The sequence below is a fragment of the Pongo pygmaeus genome, chromosome 2 (assembly GCF_028885625.2).
Source record: "Pongo pygmaeus isolate AG05252 chromosome 2, NHGRI_mPonPyg2-v2.0_pri, whole genome shotgun sequence".
Lineage (NCBI taxonomy): Eukaryota > Metazoa > Chordata > Mammalia > Primates > Hominidae > Pongo > Pongo pygmaeus.
Window position 1 is genome coordinate 54,152,873 of NC_085930.1, and position 17,420 is coordinate 54,170,292.

The 17,420-nt window shown below is 36.2% G+C and overlaps 1 protein-coding gene across 3 annotated transcripts in view; it reads left to right on the plus strand.

Moving 5' to 3' along the window:
* Positions 1-12,791, plus strand: part of STXBP5L (syntaxin binding protein 5L) — a 478,051-nt gene extending 465,260 nt beyond the window's left edge. For all 3 annotated transcript variants that reach the window (XM_054481057.2, XM_054481058.2, XM_054481059.2), the window contains 4 exons: positions 5,431-5,596; positions 8,134-8,245; positions 11,314-11,534; positions 12,028-12,791. In XM_054481057.2, coding sequence (XP_054337032.1) covers positions 5,431-5,596; positions 8,134-8,245; positions 11,314-11,534; positions 12,028-12,069 — 541 coding nt within the window. In that variant the 3' untranslated portion in view covers positions 12,070-12,791. The remainder of the gene's footprint in view (positions 1-5,430; positions 5,597-8,133; positions 8,246-11,313; positions 11,535-12,027) is intronic.
* Positions 12,792-17,420: the final 4,629 nt, after the last annotated feature.

Sequence of the window (17,420 nt, forward strand, 5' to 3'; positions counted from 1 at the left end):
AACATGGAGGGGTAGTTTGAAGCAAACTGTTGAGGACCTTGAATGTCAGGCTGAGTTTGACATTTATCAATTAATAGGAAATGGGGTTTTAAGCAGATAATTAACCTTCTCTAGCCATGTGTTAGGACATACACAGGGAGGGAGAAGTTGAGATAGGCTTTTGAACTGAAGTGGTGTCTGTATTGAAGGCAACGAGGAAACAGGTGTAAGGGAACTTATTGAATGCAAAGCTGATTGGTTGTGAACAGTAATGGAGGTTGTTAAATCTCGAGGTTAGAAGAGAGTTTAAAGGTTAAAAATTTTTTTGAACTTAGATAATGGTTATGTTATTAACATATAGGAAAGTCAGAAGGATTTGAAAAAGCCGATAAAAAGAAATTTAATAATAAATTGAGAATAAATATTTGAAATTTGAGGTGTTATAAGCCATCCAGCAGAGGTTTAGCAATAAATTTAAGACTTGCACTCTTAGAAAAATATATGTGGAAGGTCCAGCTTTGGAAGTCATCTGTGTAAACGCATCAGTAAAAGTTATGTCAGCAAATGAGATAATAAAAAAGATAGCATAAAAAGAAACAAGAAATTGACTGAGCTGAGGATAGAAACATGGGGGGTATTCTACGTTTATATAGTGAAAGAAAGAAGAAGATGCAGCAAAGGAGATTGAGAAGAAGTTATTAGAAAGACAGGAAAGGACCAGAATTGTATAACTTCATTAAATAAAAAGAGAAGAATATTAAAACAAAAGAGGTGGTCAAGAGAGAGTAAAATATAGCAGAGAGGTCAAAGAATTTGGATACAAGAAAAAAACAGTAGATCTCACAACTGGTGGGATATTAATGATCTTTGAGAAAGCAAATCTTAGCAGCATGGTGGAAACAAAAGCTAATTTTCAAGGAGACAAGAATAGAGGCAGTGGTGTAGATCAGGGTTTGGCAAATTAATATCCAAAACAAAATCTACCTCCATTCCCCTATCTGATTTTGTACAGCCTGCAAGCATTAAGAATGGTTTTTACATATTTAATGGTTGAAAAAACTCAAAGAGAAGAAGAATATTTCATGATATGTGAAAATTATACTAATTTTAAATGTCAATGCCCATAAATAAAGGTTTTGGAACATAGCCACACCCACGTTTCTGTATATTGACTATGGCTGCTTTTGCACTACAGGGCAGAGTTGAGTAGTTGCAACAGAGACTATATGGCCCAGAAAGCCTAAAATATTTACTATCATAAATATTTACGGGCCATTTTCCCCTGGTATTGATTATTCTTTCAGGAAATTTTGTGGTTAAAAGAGAGATGAGCCAGGAAAGTCATTTAAGGGTGAAACTAGGTTTTGAGAGTGTTTTTTTTTAAATATGGAAAATATGAGCAGATTTGTAAGCCAAGGGAAAGTAGTAGGAGAAAATTTTGAATAAAAATAATCATTTTATGGTCTGTTCATTCTCTCATATATTTCTGATTCTTTTCTATCTAGTTCCCCCTTTCTCAAACTGTTTTTAGGAATTTCTGATAAGGTCATTTCAATCTTGTTTGAAAATGATTTAACTCCCAGACACGCCTCAGATTTGGGGGGGAAAAAAGGTCTATTTGTGTATGTGTGTAAATGTGTGTATCTCTCACACACATACACTGAGTCATTGATAAATGGTATCTGTCTTCCTCTGTCCTTTATAAAAGCTGCTTGACATGATAATGGTTACTTTGATATTGTGTCATAGTAGAAATTCTTCATGTGTTCCTAAGGATCCTCAAAAATATCTGAAAAGGAAATAATTTTGATATGATTTTAATAATACATATACATAAAGTGTGGCTAGGAAACAATGGTATGTACTCTGCTGTATGGTTTAAAGAAATGAATCCTACAAATTAGCATGCACCTGGCCTCATTCATTTTCCCATACTGACTATATTCCCAGGATCTTTCCAGAACTTATCAGAAGGTAACTCTCCTGAGCCCAGTCTTCTCAAGTCCTAGTTTTCTGATAGATATCAGGTAGCTAGCCAATGGTTGCTTAGATCCTAAGTACCCAGACCCAGAAAAGCAAGTTTGAGAGTAGAGAGGAGAAATAGAAGAGGCTTATCTTTGTATGAATTCTCAAACTTGTCTGTAAGAGACACTTTTTGTGAGATCCACCTTTAGTTACCTGACGCTATTTCTTTTTTTTTTTTCTCTTTAAAAATAAACACTTTATTTTAGAACGGTTTTAGATTTACAGAAAAATTGAGGAGATAGTACGGAGAGTTCCCACGCAGTCCTTGCAGTTTCTCCTGTTATTAAGATGTTATTTTAATATGGTGTGTTTGTTACAATCACTGAATCAACATTGATCCAAATTAGCTAAAATGTATCACTTACTCAGGTTTCCTTAGCTCCCACTTATGCCCTTTTTCTGTTACAGGATCTCACCCAGTATAATACCTTATATTTATTTGTCATATCTTTTTAGGCTTCTCTTAGCTATGACAGTTTCATAGATGTTCCTTTTAATAACCTTGACAGTTTTCAAAAGTAATGGTTGAGTATATTGTAGAATGCCCTCCTATTGGAATTTGCCTGAGATTTTTCTCATGATTAGACTGGGGTTATCAGTTTTTGAGAGGAAGACACCTGATGTAAATTGCTATTCTTATCACGTTATATCAAAGGTACCTACTATCAACATGGTTTAAGACTATGTTGTTAATCTTGATCACCTGGCTAAGCTAGTGTTTGCCAGCTTTCTCCACTGTAAAGTTATTATTTTCCCCCTTTCTCATCTATACTTTGTGGAAAGAAGTCACTATGTGCGGTGTCTTCCTAAGGAAAAGGGAGTCATATTGCTGTCCCTTAGAATGGAGTATCTATAGATGTTGTTTGACACTCTTCTGCACAGGGGATTTGTCCCTCATTCCCAATTTATTAAGTTGTTTGATCACTCATTTATAGCAATATGGACTCATTGGTATTTATTTTATTCTTTGGCTTACGCTATTTCTTTATTAAAGTGTGCTGCATAGAAGAAAGTCTTTTTTCTTCTGTTATAAGAGCAATTGTTTCCTAGCAGTTAGCAACTGACTTGCTCTTTCTCTTTTCCTACCTGAAGTGACTACACCTCTTTAATTTTCTTTTCTTGGCTTACTTGTTATTATACAATATAGACAATGTAGCACATCAGAAAAGTCAGTTGGAACCTCTTCCTCAACTCCACCCTTTAATTTGACTGAATCTGTCATGGAAATCTGTTTAACTGGGATTGGTTTAGACTCATATCTTAAGGAGCTTAGTTACCAGAAGTGCTACAACAGATCATCTTTTAATGTCTTTTTAAGATATTAGGTAATTCTTTCATCAATGAAGCTTTTGAATCCAGTGTGTAATTTACATTTACAGCACATCTCAATTCAGACAAGCAACGTATCAACTGCTCAATAGCTACATGTGGTTACTGGCTACCATATTGGACAGCACAGTGCTTATTCCAATAGCACAGATTTCAGGTCCCATTTTACATAGTAAATTTCCAGGTCTCAAAGTATAGTTACAAACCACTTTGATAAAGGAAATCAGTATTTTTTTTCAAGGTGCTGGTTTTATGATCTGGGACAATTTAAAATCATTGTGCACACTTAGAATCAGTATAATGGCTTCAAAATTTATTTAATTACAAGTTTACCTTTTCCCTTTTGGCATTAAAGGTCTGATTAAAAGGCAATGAGACTGGTTTTCTTCAGTGGTTTGTAAAACTGGCTCGAAAAACAGTATCCAAAAGGACATTCTGATGAATATTTTAGCAAAATTATCTGCTACATTAGGATAAGCATATAGCCATGGGGTAAGACAATTCAGATGGTATTCATGTGGATGTGCAAATTCTGATCTATTATTTATAACTTATTCTCATTCCCTTACAGTCTTGGCCATATTTACTTATTAGTCATGCCTCCAGTGCAGTTGCCCTAAGTTATGGGTAATTTTCATTTCCTGTGTATAGAGTGAGTAAAGGAATGGGGAGCAAAGCCACTTCATTTCCAGGCACAGTGAACTGGACCCACACCACATCTCTGTCAGTTTTGCCTTAAAAAAGACAATAGACCAAGTATGCAGTCAGACAGTTTCTAGCTGTGGTGTTTCTGACATAGTAAGTCATTGTAGGAACATGTGAAGTGCCACAAAAAGTGCCCCTGAAATTGCTGGCCACTGCCTTTAATCCATCAAGAACATTTGCTAAGCATCTATGTGAATTAAAAGAACTGTGCCTGTGATTTTTTTTATTTATATGATTTCATGTGAAAGTCTAGTTTATTGGATCTTAAGACCCATGTCCAGGAACAGGAGTCAGCATAAGGATGCTGACCTCTCCTGGCTGTGCCTGTGACTCCAGAGTCCTGTCTTACTGTGACTTAAAGTTTGATGGAGAGAAAACTGTAGGATCCATAACTTCTGCCAGGAAACCAGGGTCTTCCTGTTTCTAGCACTGAGAATGGGCACCCAGTGGTCTGAGAACACTTTCTGGGTTAACATGGTCCTCACACAGGGCTGAGAAAGAAACTGTTCCCCCTCCTGGAAAGCACGTGTAGAAGTTAAGAGCCTGAATCTCTTCTAAACCAATAATTGACCTCTAGGCACCCACCATACTACTACTACCTTCAGGGCAGAAGACACTACCCTTTGTAACCCAACCACCACCAAAAAGGGAACAAAAGGAAGGAAGGAAGGTTAAGCCATTGGATAATATTGAATCTGTTTCCCTAAGTGACTTAATCTTAGAGCAAGCATAACATCCACGTTAATTTTTGTAAGATTTCTCCTTTTATTATCACCCTCATCATAGTTCCCAATTATCTCTTAAAGTTTAAGTGGTTTATTGACATTAGTATTTCTGATAATAGTTTACAAACTACTATAAACAAATTTATAAACATTACTATTTCTGATGAAAATAAAGTTGTTTCTCCCTCCAAAAAGAAAGAAAAAGAAAAAAGAAAGTCTAGTTTATTACCACTGAGCCTTGAAGATAAGAAGAAACAACCAGGCCGGGTATAGTGGCTCATGTCTATAATCCCAGCACTTTAGGAGGCCAAGGCAGGTGGATCACTTGAAGTCAGGAATTCAAGACCAGCCTGGCCAACATGGAAAAACCCTGTCTCTACTAAAAATACAAAAATTAGCCAGGTGTGGTGGCGCACGCCTGTAGTTCCAGCTACTCAGGTGGCTGAGGCATGAGAATCACTTGAACCTGGAAGGCAAGATTGCAGTGAGCTGACTCCACTGCACTCCAGCTTGGGTGATAGAGCAAGACTCTGTCTCAAAAAAATATAAAAATAAAAAAATAAAAAGAAACAACCATAAAATAATAGAATAAAAATTACTGGTTTTATGTAAATATCTGCTTCTAACAACCTGCATATGATATATGGATTTACTTTTTTCCATCCAGCCTACCTAGTCTTCGCCCAATGTTGGATGTTAATTATTTGCCACTGACAGACATGAGGATAGCACGAACATTTTGTTTTACCAATGAAGGACAGGCATTATACCTCGTCTCTCCTACTGAAATTCAGCGGTTAACATACAGCCAAGAAATGTGTGATAATCTACAGGTAGGTCAAGAGTTATTTATGAAAAAGACATTGGACATGGTTGAGAGAATGAGAAAGATGTCTAAAGACTAAAATATTATTAGGTCAGACAATAAATGTGCCCTTCCAATAACATGTTTTGAATATATATTCTTCATCTTGAGCCTACCAACTTCTAGTATAGTTCTAGGTATTGCACAGAAATAATAAGAAAGAGGGAGACAATGGAAAGATCATTCATATTAATAGCTAATCTATTTATTTTATTGTTTTTGCATATGGAGAATCTTATAAAAGATTATAAACTCTCCCCTCAGGGTGGAAAATATGTGTGTACACACAAAAAAATTCCATACCATTCAGGGAGTTCAAGAACTCTTGAAGAAACCTTGTGATTAAGGGACACACAAAATAAACATATATCCTGTGGGTTAGAATTGAGCATTTGTCTTTTATTGTAGCAGTAAGCATAGCCTAGAAACAGGATAGATATAAATGTCTAACCTTGTGTAAGAATGGTCACAACATTTTTTAAAAGCATCTTGGACATTTAACTAATTAAACCCCCTCATTTTACAAATAGGAAAACTAAAACATATTTATTATAATATAGGGGTTAAGAGCATAAGCTCTGAACTATTTGAGTTGTATTTTGGCTCCTCCATTTGTGTGACTTTGGGCATTTTACTTAACCTATCTGTACACTCTACTTTGGAGCATTGTTGTCAGAATTTAGTAAGAATTCATATAAAAGACTGAGCTCAGTGCCTGGAATATAGTATGTTTTTTAAAATAAATAATAATAAATATTACTATCATCACCATTGTCATTCTACAGATATTTATTGAGTTTTTTCTATATGCCTAATACTTGGCTAGACTCTAGGAACATGCTAATAAATAAGATACAAGTCCCTGCCTGCTAATGTGGAGAGACAGAGGTAAACAGACAATCACACTACTCTGTGGAAACTGCTACATATGGCTGTGCCAGTACTGGGGAGACATATAAGAAGGACACCTGGGTTGATGGAGCAGAGGGGAGGTGGTTTAACCCATTGACTCTCTAACATGCTTTTTAAAAATTTTGTGACCATCCTCACTTAAGGTTAGATAAACTTTTACAGCTATCCTGTTTCTAGTCTATGCCTACTGCTACAATCAGAGACAAATGCCCAATTCTAACCCATTGGATATATATTTATTTTGTGTGTCCCTTAATAAAAAGAAGTTAGAGAAGGATTATGGACACAACTGACTTCCAGATGGTAAATAGGAGTTATCCAGGTGACTGAATGGTTGGGGATGAAAAAGGTAAGATACTTTAGACAGAAGTAGTGGCATGCAAAAGCCTCAGGGCTAAGGAAACTGCCAAGAAAGTGTAGAATTGGGAGTGGAGGTGTTGTGCTGGAGAATTAGTTGAGTAGATCTTGCAGCCCCTTGTAAGCTCCCTAAGGAATCTATTATAGCATTTATCCCAAGGGCAGTGGTCATTAAAAAGTTTTAGCAGATTTGTTTATTAAAATAAATATTCTGGTTATAGTATGGCAGTTGGTTTTCAGGAAGCATGAGGATGGAGAAAAGTTAGCAGATTCAATAGCTATAAAGTGTAATCAGCTGGATTTAGGGTTATTCGATAATAGGAGTGGAAAGGAAGGAATTAGTCATTTCTTGGTTTCTGGCTTGGGGAACCAAATAGATGATGTTGCCATTTCCAAAGAGAAGGGCTTCAGGAGGAAGAGCACAGGTTTCAGTAGAGGTAAGGGGAGATGATGCAGTTAAAATCATACTGGAAGTTCATAGGAAACCAATATTAGGTCACAGATCTCCTGACTCAGTCTAAGTTCCTTTCTCCACACTGATGGTTCTTCAACTTTGGTCTTCTTTAGAAAGACCTGGGGAGCAAGGTCTGGTAAAAATGTAGATAACGAGAGTACATCTATGTAGAGTCTAATTTCATGTATGTGGAATGCAGCCTGGATATCTGCATTTCTAACAAGCATTTCTCTAGTCATTGTAAAGCTCACCAAATATTGAAAACAATTGTACTTCACCCTATACAGTAGCTGCCTATTTTGACTCATTTAAATTATCTTTAACCATTTTATAGTTTTGTACTCCTACAAAAATAGATCCAACCTTCCACATACCACCAAAGCTGTCCTATTTCATAGGGCAGTCTATGCTTGGTTCAGGAAAGGGTACCAGAATAAAAAAGAAGCTATAGTGACTGAAAAAGGATCAGAAGTCTAGTGGTAATTATTGAGCACAGATGGAAATTAATCCTAGGGTAGCTATATTAGCTTCCCATGCTTTGGTGGAAGGAAGAAGAGAAGAGGACAGATAAAGGAAAATTTTAGAATGTTTGTTACTATAGAAGGGGAGGAATAAAAGAAATGCCAGAGGGAGAACTGTGAGCACAGCAAAAATCACCATGAAAATATATGAAAAGCAGACTGTTTTTTCATGATGTGTCCTAATATACCACAGTGTTACCTTTTTGTATATTAATTGATTTTTTAGTTGTTCTAATGCTTTTTTCTTTGAATTTGATACAGGACATGCTAGGAGATTTGTTTACTCCCATAGAGACACCAGAAGCTCAAAACAGAGGCTTTCTCAAGGGACTGTTTGGTGGAAGTGGACAAACATTTGACAGAGAAGAGCTCTGTGAGTAAATTCCTGATTATAGAAACGTATTGCAAAATAGAAGACATGTTTCTGTGTATGTGTATTTGTGTGTGTAACTTAATGTAATATGTGATCTCAAATTCTAGACTACGTATTTTTTGCACCTATCTTAAAGTTTGAATATTTGTTTCCTTCTGTACCATAAAAATCATTTCCATTTACCAAACATGGAAAGTGGTCACTTCATATTAGGAAATTGTTTTGTTTTTTTTTTTTTTTTTAATTTTCTTTTATTATTATTATTATTATTATTATTATTATACTTTAGGTTTTATGGTACATGTGCACAATGTGCAGGTAAGTTACATATGTATACATGTGCCATGCTGGTGCGCTGCACCCACCAACTCGTCATCTAGCATTAGGTATATCTCCCAATGCTATCCCTCCCCCCTCCCCCCACCCCACAACAGTCCCCAGAGTGTGATGTTCCCCTTCCTGTGTCCATGTGTTCTCATTGTTCAATTCCCACCTATGAGTGAGAATATGCGGTGTTTGGTTTTTTGTTCTTGCGATAGTTTACTGAGAATGATGATTTCCAATTTCATCCATGTCCCTACAAAGGACGTGAACTCATCATTTTGTATGGCTGCATAGTATTCCATGGTGTATATGTGCCACATTTTCTTAATCCAGTCTATCATTGTTGGACATTTGGGTTGGTTCCAAGTCTTTGCTATTGTGAATAATGCCGCAATAAACATACGTGTGCATGTGTCTTTATAGCAGCATGATTTATAGTCCTTTGGGTATATACCCAGTAATGGGATGGCTGGGTCAAATGGAATTTGTAGTTCTAGATCCCTGAGGAATCGCCACACTGACTTCCACAAGGGTTGAACTAGTTTACATTCCCACCAACAGTGTAAAAGTGTTCCTATTTCTCCACATCCTCTCCAGCACCTGTTGTTTCCTGACTTTTGAAGGAAATTGTTTAACAAAAATGATACATATAATTCACACATATAATGAGCAAGCTAATACATATCTCATTTGCAAGTAGATCATACCTGCATGGCAATGTGAAGGTATTCAAAAAAGTCTGGAAAAAAAATTTTTGAATATGCCTGACTTTAATCACTGCTGGAAAACAGATTCCTTATTCAGAATGTAAGATTTATCAATCCTACAGAATAAATTACTTTAAAAATCTACCAATGAGACTTTGATAAACAAAATCAAAAAGTATTATGGTTTATCAAAGTCTCACTGGTAGATATTTATTTATTTATTTATTTATTTATTTATTTATTTATTTGAGACAGAGTCTTGCTCTGTTGCCCAGGCTGGAGTGCAGTGGCCTGATCTAGGGTCACTGAAACTGCCTCCCAGGTTCAAGCGCTTCTCCTGCCTCAGCCTCCCAAGTAGCTGGAATTATAGGCGCCCACCATGCCTGGCTAATTTTTGCAGTTTTAGTAGAGACGAGGTTTTGCTATGTTGGCTAGGTTGGTCTTGAACTCCTGACCTCAGGTGATCTGCCCACCTCACTCTCCCAAACTGCTGGAATTACAGGCATGAGCCATTGCACCCAGCCTCACTGGTAGATGTTTAAATAATAGGAAGATACTAGGGAAAATTTTCAGAGAGAAGGTATGAATATATTTTCCAGAATATCCTACCATCATTTGGTCCTATAGATCAAAATTCTCTTCCTCTGGAACTTTTATGCAAAAACATCTAGGTTCCTTCATACAATAGAATATTATTTGGCCATGAAAAAGAATGAAGTACTGATACATGGTACAACATGGATAAACCTTGAAAACATCTTGCTAAGTGAAAGAAGCCAGACAAGAAAAGGCCACGTATTGTATGATTCCATTTATATAAAAGGTCTAGAATGGGCAAATTCAGAAAGACTGAAAGTAGATTAATGATTGCCAGGGGCTGAGGCAAGGAAGGAACAGGGAGAGACTGCCAATGAGCATGGGGTTTCTTTTTGGAGTTATGTATATGTTCTGCAATCAGATAGTGGTGATGGTCATACTACTTTGTGAATACACTAAAAACAAGTGAATTTTACACTTTAAATGGATAAATGTTATATGAATTATATCTCAATAAGGCTATTATTTTAAAAAAATTAGATTCCATCCACTCTTATTTAAAAAAAATCTAGAATCCATTCCAATATTACATCCTTGGGAATTCTAACTAAATTTCTGCCAAAATAGCTGTTTTTTTCCTTAAAAACATAAAAATAAAAAAAAGACAGAATCTCACTTGGTTGCCCAGGCTTTAGAGTAAAGTGGCACAATCATAGGCCACTGCAACCTTCACCTCCCTGGTTCAAGAGATTCTCGTGCCTCAGCCTCCCGAGTAGCTGGGACTACAGGCGCATATCACCACTCCCAGCTAATTTTGTATTTTTGGTAGAGACAGGGTTTCACCATGTTGGCTAGGCTGGTCTGGAACTCCTGACCTCAGGTGATCTGCCCGCTTCAGCCTCCCAAAGTGTTGGGATTACAGGCATGAGCCACCATGCCCAGCCACAAATTTTTAACATATGTAACTTATATGGGTAAATGCTGTTTGTTTTATAAATCAATTTTTTAACATACATGACCATCATTCATATATTGATATACCCCATTTTTCAGTATTTACAGAGAGAGAGAGACAGAAAGAGAGAGAAAGAGAACCTGAGGCCTACAAAGGCTTATACATGAAGGTGAACCGAGAAGGCTGAAATAAAAACTTAGGCAGAAATTTAAGCAAATGATCAGGCCTAAGCTTGGAACAAACATTAATATGGATTAAATATGAAGTCACATATTTGAATATTCCAATTCAGCATCAAGAAATGCAATTATGCCATATTGTATGGAACACACACACATACAAAAGGCCTATGATAACGGTCTCTTTCTTAGCATTTTTCTTAAGTGCTAACATCTCCAAATACATATATGACTGGACCAAATAAGACTCTCTTTTAATGAGAATTATGACAGTAGAATGTAATAATAGTACTTTGTCTTGGTGACAAGCTTGACTATTTGAATTACTGACAAAATGTTTTAAATTGCTATTGCTTATATTCTCAGTTGGGGAAGCTTCAGCAGGAAAAGCATCCCGCAGCCTTGCGCAACACATTCCTGGACCAGGTAGTATAGAAGGGATGAAAGGCGCTGCTGGAGGGGTGATGGGAGAGCTGACCCGTGCACGGATTGCACTTGACGAAAGAGGACAGAGGCTAGGAGAGCTGGAAGAGAAAACTGCAGGCATGATGACCAGTGCAGAAGCATTTTCCAAACATGCACATGAGGTAAACTAAGTAAATACAGACATCTTCATACAGGAGTAACTTTAAACATTTAGGATCTGCACAAGAAAGCTTAAACAGAGATCCACATAAGTAATCCTGTATGAGAATCATGGTAACCTGGATCTCTTCTAAGTATTATAATTCTCCCAGTGCTTGGGAGATAAAAGGTTTTTTTAAAAAAATACTTTAATGTATCGATACTTCTTTACCTTAGGGGATAATTAAAGAAAATTATCCATTGGTTCTGATACATCTGGGATCCACATCCTCCATTTTGTCTCAGTCATGAAAAATCATTTTCTATCAGCTGAGTCTTTACAGCTTATTTTTAAAATCTTTCTCATATGCACTTTATTTCACAAAATAAAAGGAACCACTCAGTTTGATTATAAGTTTTGAGATTAGATTTGCATGATTAGCTCAAAATGGCCTTGCTTTGAATAGCACTTTTAAAGTATTCTAGCGTCTTATGGTAGCTATTTTTTCTTTGCAGTTAATGCTGAAATACAAGGATAAGAAATGGTACCAATTCTAACTTCTAAAGAAGCTGTGACTGCTTTGAGAAACCATATTCAGGGAAACCAAATTTATTCCCAGCATCACTATTCAACTGCTAGAAGCCAGTTTCTTCTACAAAATGTTCCATTTACAGTCAATCTGAAATTATCATAAAGGAGATGTATCAGAGACGCTGTGCAACCCAAAGGCTGGAGCCCTGGTTAAAATCCCAAGATATGGCTGAATTTGCCTTTTCCCATGTGGAATGGAGCTATCATCTTGGCATGTCATTCAATAAGGATTTATATTTAGTAACTACGGGGAGTCCTCTTGATTTGAAAATTCCTGTACAAACAAAAGTATTAATGCACTTAATGAAAAAAAATCTTTGCATGATAAATTAACATCTTAAGAGGAAAAGAAAAAAAGCATGTTGTGATAGAAGAAAAAAAGATTCATGGTAAACTATTTCTATCAATTGGGCCACACTCAACAATTTAAAAAATCTGCATTTGAAGATGTCAGTGCATTTCAAATATATTTGCCATACCCAACTGAAAAGGAAAACAAAACAAGAACCCAGAGTTTTCTCCTCATCTGTAACTTTCATTGTACTAGAACATTATTGAATTCTTATGGCAAGAGTCTGATTAATGTTCTCTCTCCATGTTTTACATCATTCACAGTTCTGTCAAAATCAAATATTGCCAGTACAGTAAATTATTCCCAACACAATTAGTTTCATTTCTATCACCTTCAGAATGGGTTGCTGTTTTTAGCACAAACCATGCAGGGTTGGGTCACCTCAAAGCATTTTCTTCAGCCTGGCTTGTACTCTATAGGGGAGTTGGTAGTAGGTTTGGGGAATCTATAGGAACAATAGAGTTAGCTATGAGAACTGACTTCACAAAAAGGGAAATTTCACACACCCCAATTTCAGTTTCTAAAGTGATATATTTTAAAAGCTTCATTTGTATCCTTGTCTGCCAGTTACACAGTATATTACTGTTCAAACCCAGTAGGGTCTGCCATCGAAAGGTGCTCTTGCGCTCCTGACATTCACAAACCAAACTGGTCATTCTCTTTAGTGTGATTCAGTAAAACCTCAGTTAATGTTTTGGGAAAGGGATTCTGATTTATGACATTTCTGATTTACAAGGGCTTTCCTTAGAAAACACCTTTCGGTTTGATACTTACCACTGGAAATTTGTTCGATACTTACCACTGGAAATCTTTATAAAATATAGTGATGTGTTTGCTATCTTGGCCTCAGTTATCATTATAGACAACAGAAATACATAAAGAATTTAATGATACAAAATCAATGCTTTTGTCCCTAGGTCAAATAATATAAGCCACCAGATTATGTCAATAGTTGCCAAACACCTGTCCCTTATTAAAAGCTCTTTTAAAGCTGGAATAAAGAATATCCTTAACATGACACAAGGTATCTATAACTCACCAGAAAAGCACCAGAGTCAAAACCAAATAGAGACACCTACTACCATTTAACATGATTCTGGAAGTCAAAAGTTATAGGAATGTATATATACATATTCCAGGACCCATCCTGTAATATGTTGTTTCTTCAAGAAAATTTTTAATTATGGTTTTGGCTTATTGAATTTTTGTTTATCAAGGTCTTATGGGATTTACATTTGTGTTTCTTAAGACTTCACAATTTTCCTGGATTTCAGGTTATTTTATTAGCCAAAAAATGGTATTTTTATTTCCTTTTTAGTCTAATTTTTTGCTAGAAGTTGTACGTTGTAGCAAATGTTTCTAGTGGTACAATGTTCTCAGTAATTTTGAGAAGAACAAAGATGAGTGAAAGAGTTAGATAATGTAAACTAGGATAGCATTTCTCAGAGTCCTTGAATCCTCTTGTTAAAAAAGCCTCTCTGAATCTCCCAGACTCCTGTGAACAGCCTTACGGTAACAGAATCTGGCTTGGAAACACAGACATTACATGACTGTATAATTTATAGAGTTATAAAATTATATGGTAAAAATATTAAAGAAACTTAAGATTAGGATCTAGAAAATACTAGTGGCCAAATTGCAATGTATTATTTGTACCATCTGTTTCAAAGACTTAGTTTTCTGATTTTCAGAACAAATACTTTATCATTTCTGTATTTTTAAAAAGACTAAAAGAGTAAAATATTAGTTTATTTTAGAAATAGTGAAATTCAGTCCAAAGTAGCAGTACATTTGATGAGTATCTCTGAAGCCCTCAATAAGATTTAACTTGTTTTAACTTGATCTACGTCGAGATTTCTCAATAGCAACACTGTTAGCTGAAAGTCTTTGTTGTGGGGAACTGTCCTGTGTATTGTAGGATGTTAGCAACATCCCTGGCCTCTGTCTACTAGATGCCAGTAAGAACCTCCTAGTAATGACAATCAAAATGTCTCCAGTCATTGCCAAAATTTCTCCCAGTTTACAGCCACTATTCTACATCATACAAAAGGTAGATTGTGTGAATATGTAATATATGTTGTTGTATAAAACTGTACAATAAGTATACAGTGTCTTAGCAAGATAAATTATTATACCCAAAATTACATGTGTGGTTCATATGCAATAAAATACAATTTTGACGAAACCTTATAGGAATCAGTGAAAAATAACAACTACAGAATATTTTAAGGCACACAGAGAAAATATCAAAAAGGACATTACAGCATTTCACTGTAGAAGTGCTTAAAACTTTGGCCTCAGTGAATAGATCAAAAGTTTATAATTAGCACACCAATTGGAAGTAAACAAGTGCTTCTCAAATGCTTGAAAAGAAAAGCCTCTTTGAAGTAGTTAAAACGTGTCTTTCAAAATTGTTTTTATAAACTCTTCCTTAACGTAAGGGTAACTTCATCTCACAAACTCCTGGTTAGTGGAATCCAAATTAATGAGGTTTTACTGTATCAAAATTATTTTATAATTCAAAGAGATAGCAATAAGAAGAATCTAATGTGGATGTGATTTTTCTCTTTGAACATTTTTGTTCTGTTGCACTGACCTTAGTGCACGCGCGTGCACGCGTACACACACACACACACACACACACACACACACACACACCATTGCCACCACTACCATCATCATCTTATCCTCATCTTTGGAAAATAAGTACTGTTGATCCATGTAATCCTTTGCATAGTCTCATCTTTACTATCTTTCTTCTATTTTGGAACATAAGAAAAATACTCCTAGTAACTTGGACAATGATACAGAAAGTGACTCTGAGCCTTAGTTACCATCAAAATTACACTGTATTTGCTAAAGCGACATCAGAAGATAAGGCTTGCAAACCACAGTCCCACAAGTTGACCTTGTCTCCCTGTGATTTCCTCGGAAGATAAGGCCTTCTTAGTGTTACAGTAGAAAATGGGCCTTTTCATTTATTCATCTATGAGAAGCTAGAAGTATTTGTTTCCCTGATAATAACGTGAGCAATAGTCCCTACCTTGAAATCATCCATTAATCTTGGAGTTTGGAGGGAGGGATGATTGATTCCTCATTTGTTTTAATCGCCTACAAAAGCAGTACTACTGACTTTGCTTCTTACACTTCACTGAGCCCCAGACTTTAGGGCCCCAATCACTGTCAAGATCATTGTCTGACTGGAACTCTGAAAGGACAGTGACAGAACTGAATGAGATGTTTTCCAGTGATTCAGTCACAAAGACAATTTTTTCAAATCTTTTGAAAGTGATTCTCAAATTAATAAATCAAAATCCAACTCCTTTCCCTCAAAGTTTTTAGGGATCTGAAGGAAAAAGTTTACTGTTGGAGTCCCTTTTTATGTGACCCATGTACCAGTTTTAAAGGCACCATCTATACTTTATCTACATGAAGGGATCACCATGACTTTGAGAGAAAAAAGAATCAGATTAGGCCTAAGATTGGCTGAGGAAGATTAAAATAGATTCTTACGTTCAAGCAGAAGGGAAAAATGAAGCCAATCTAGAAAAGTAAGCTAAAAATCCTCTCCTTGGCTTAGGATCATTGGGTCAAACTGGGAGCATATCTGTGTGATTACAACCTGCTGCTATGAGAAAAAAGAATTGTAACTTGACCATGTTGGCTCACACACGGCAATACAAAAGAAGTCAAAACATTCATATCAGGTCTTGGTCTCTGTGTCAGGAGAAACGTGGTAGCTTTCACAGCTTCTTCACCTCTGTCCTCTGTCATGCAACTCCATTTTTGGCTAGGTACTATTTCACATGCACACTGTCCTAGGTGCTAGAAATACTTGTGGTGTACTTGGTTTGAGCAGTACCTCTAGTATGCACCATTCCAGGGAACATGGTTGTCAACATAACAAGTTTAGTGTGTGTGTTTGCAGACAACATAGCCCTGAAAGCATGAAATGTAGAATAGGTAAGGTCTGTCTTAGAAAAGGAGGAGGAAGTACCAATTTGGTGCAAGAAGGTCATGGTGAGGAAGGACATGGGAGCCACAGTGAAGTGAAAGAGGCTTTAAGGAATCAGATGCACAAATGGATGCTTTGATTTACACATTTATCTAGAGGAGTGATTCTCAACCTTGACTGTACATAAGAATCACCTCAGGAAATTTTTAAATTCCCAATTATATTAAAATCATTTGGAGTGAGAACCAGACACCAATATTTGTGAAAGCCTCCAAGGTGGTTCTAACGTCCAGCCAAAGTTGATTATCACTGCTTTATGGCCAACTAAGGAAAACTTGTTTGTCTGCCTTGGCTGGTGCTCCAGCCCCAGTTCTGAGTGGTCAGGGAAGGCAAGATGTAAGATATAGTAATGGTATTTATTCTGTATGTCTCACAGAACAAAAGCATTTGAGAATTTCTGACCAGGCAGTGCTCCATCAACTCTTAATAACCATCTTTGTGATATTCTCCTATGTGACTTGTCCATCAATTATTCCAATTCAAATGTCTAGGTTTTTTTTTTCAATTATCTTACACATGTGACATCACAAGACACCAGAAGTAGCACAGTAAATTCAACAGCATATAAAGCTAAATGGAAAACTAATTCTTCATATTTAGACAGTGGAAATTCTCAAAACAATCATTTGCTAAATTAGGTCCAAATTTATTATTCATTCTTCTTCTGGAGGAGACATGGGTACCAGGTACCTGTTCTGCTGTAGGTATATTTCACTGGACTTGGTCTTAGCAAAAAGGAAGAACAAATCTTCCTTTTTGATTGTTATCTCAATCAAAAGCTCCCAGGGCCACTTGGATTTATTTTCTTAGTCTTTGGACATGTGTTTAAAGGAAAATAATACCTGTAACTTCCTATATGACATCCAGTGCCCTGAAAGGGTGCTTACACCTTCAAAAAAGGAGAGTCCAGCCTATCAAAGGCAGTAACACATAATGAGAAGAAACTCAGA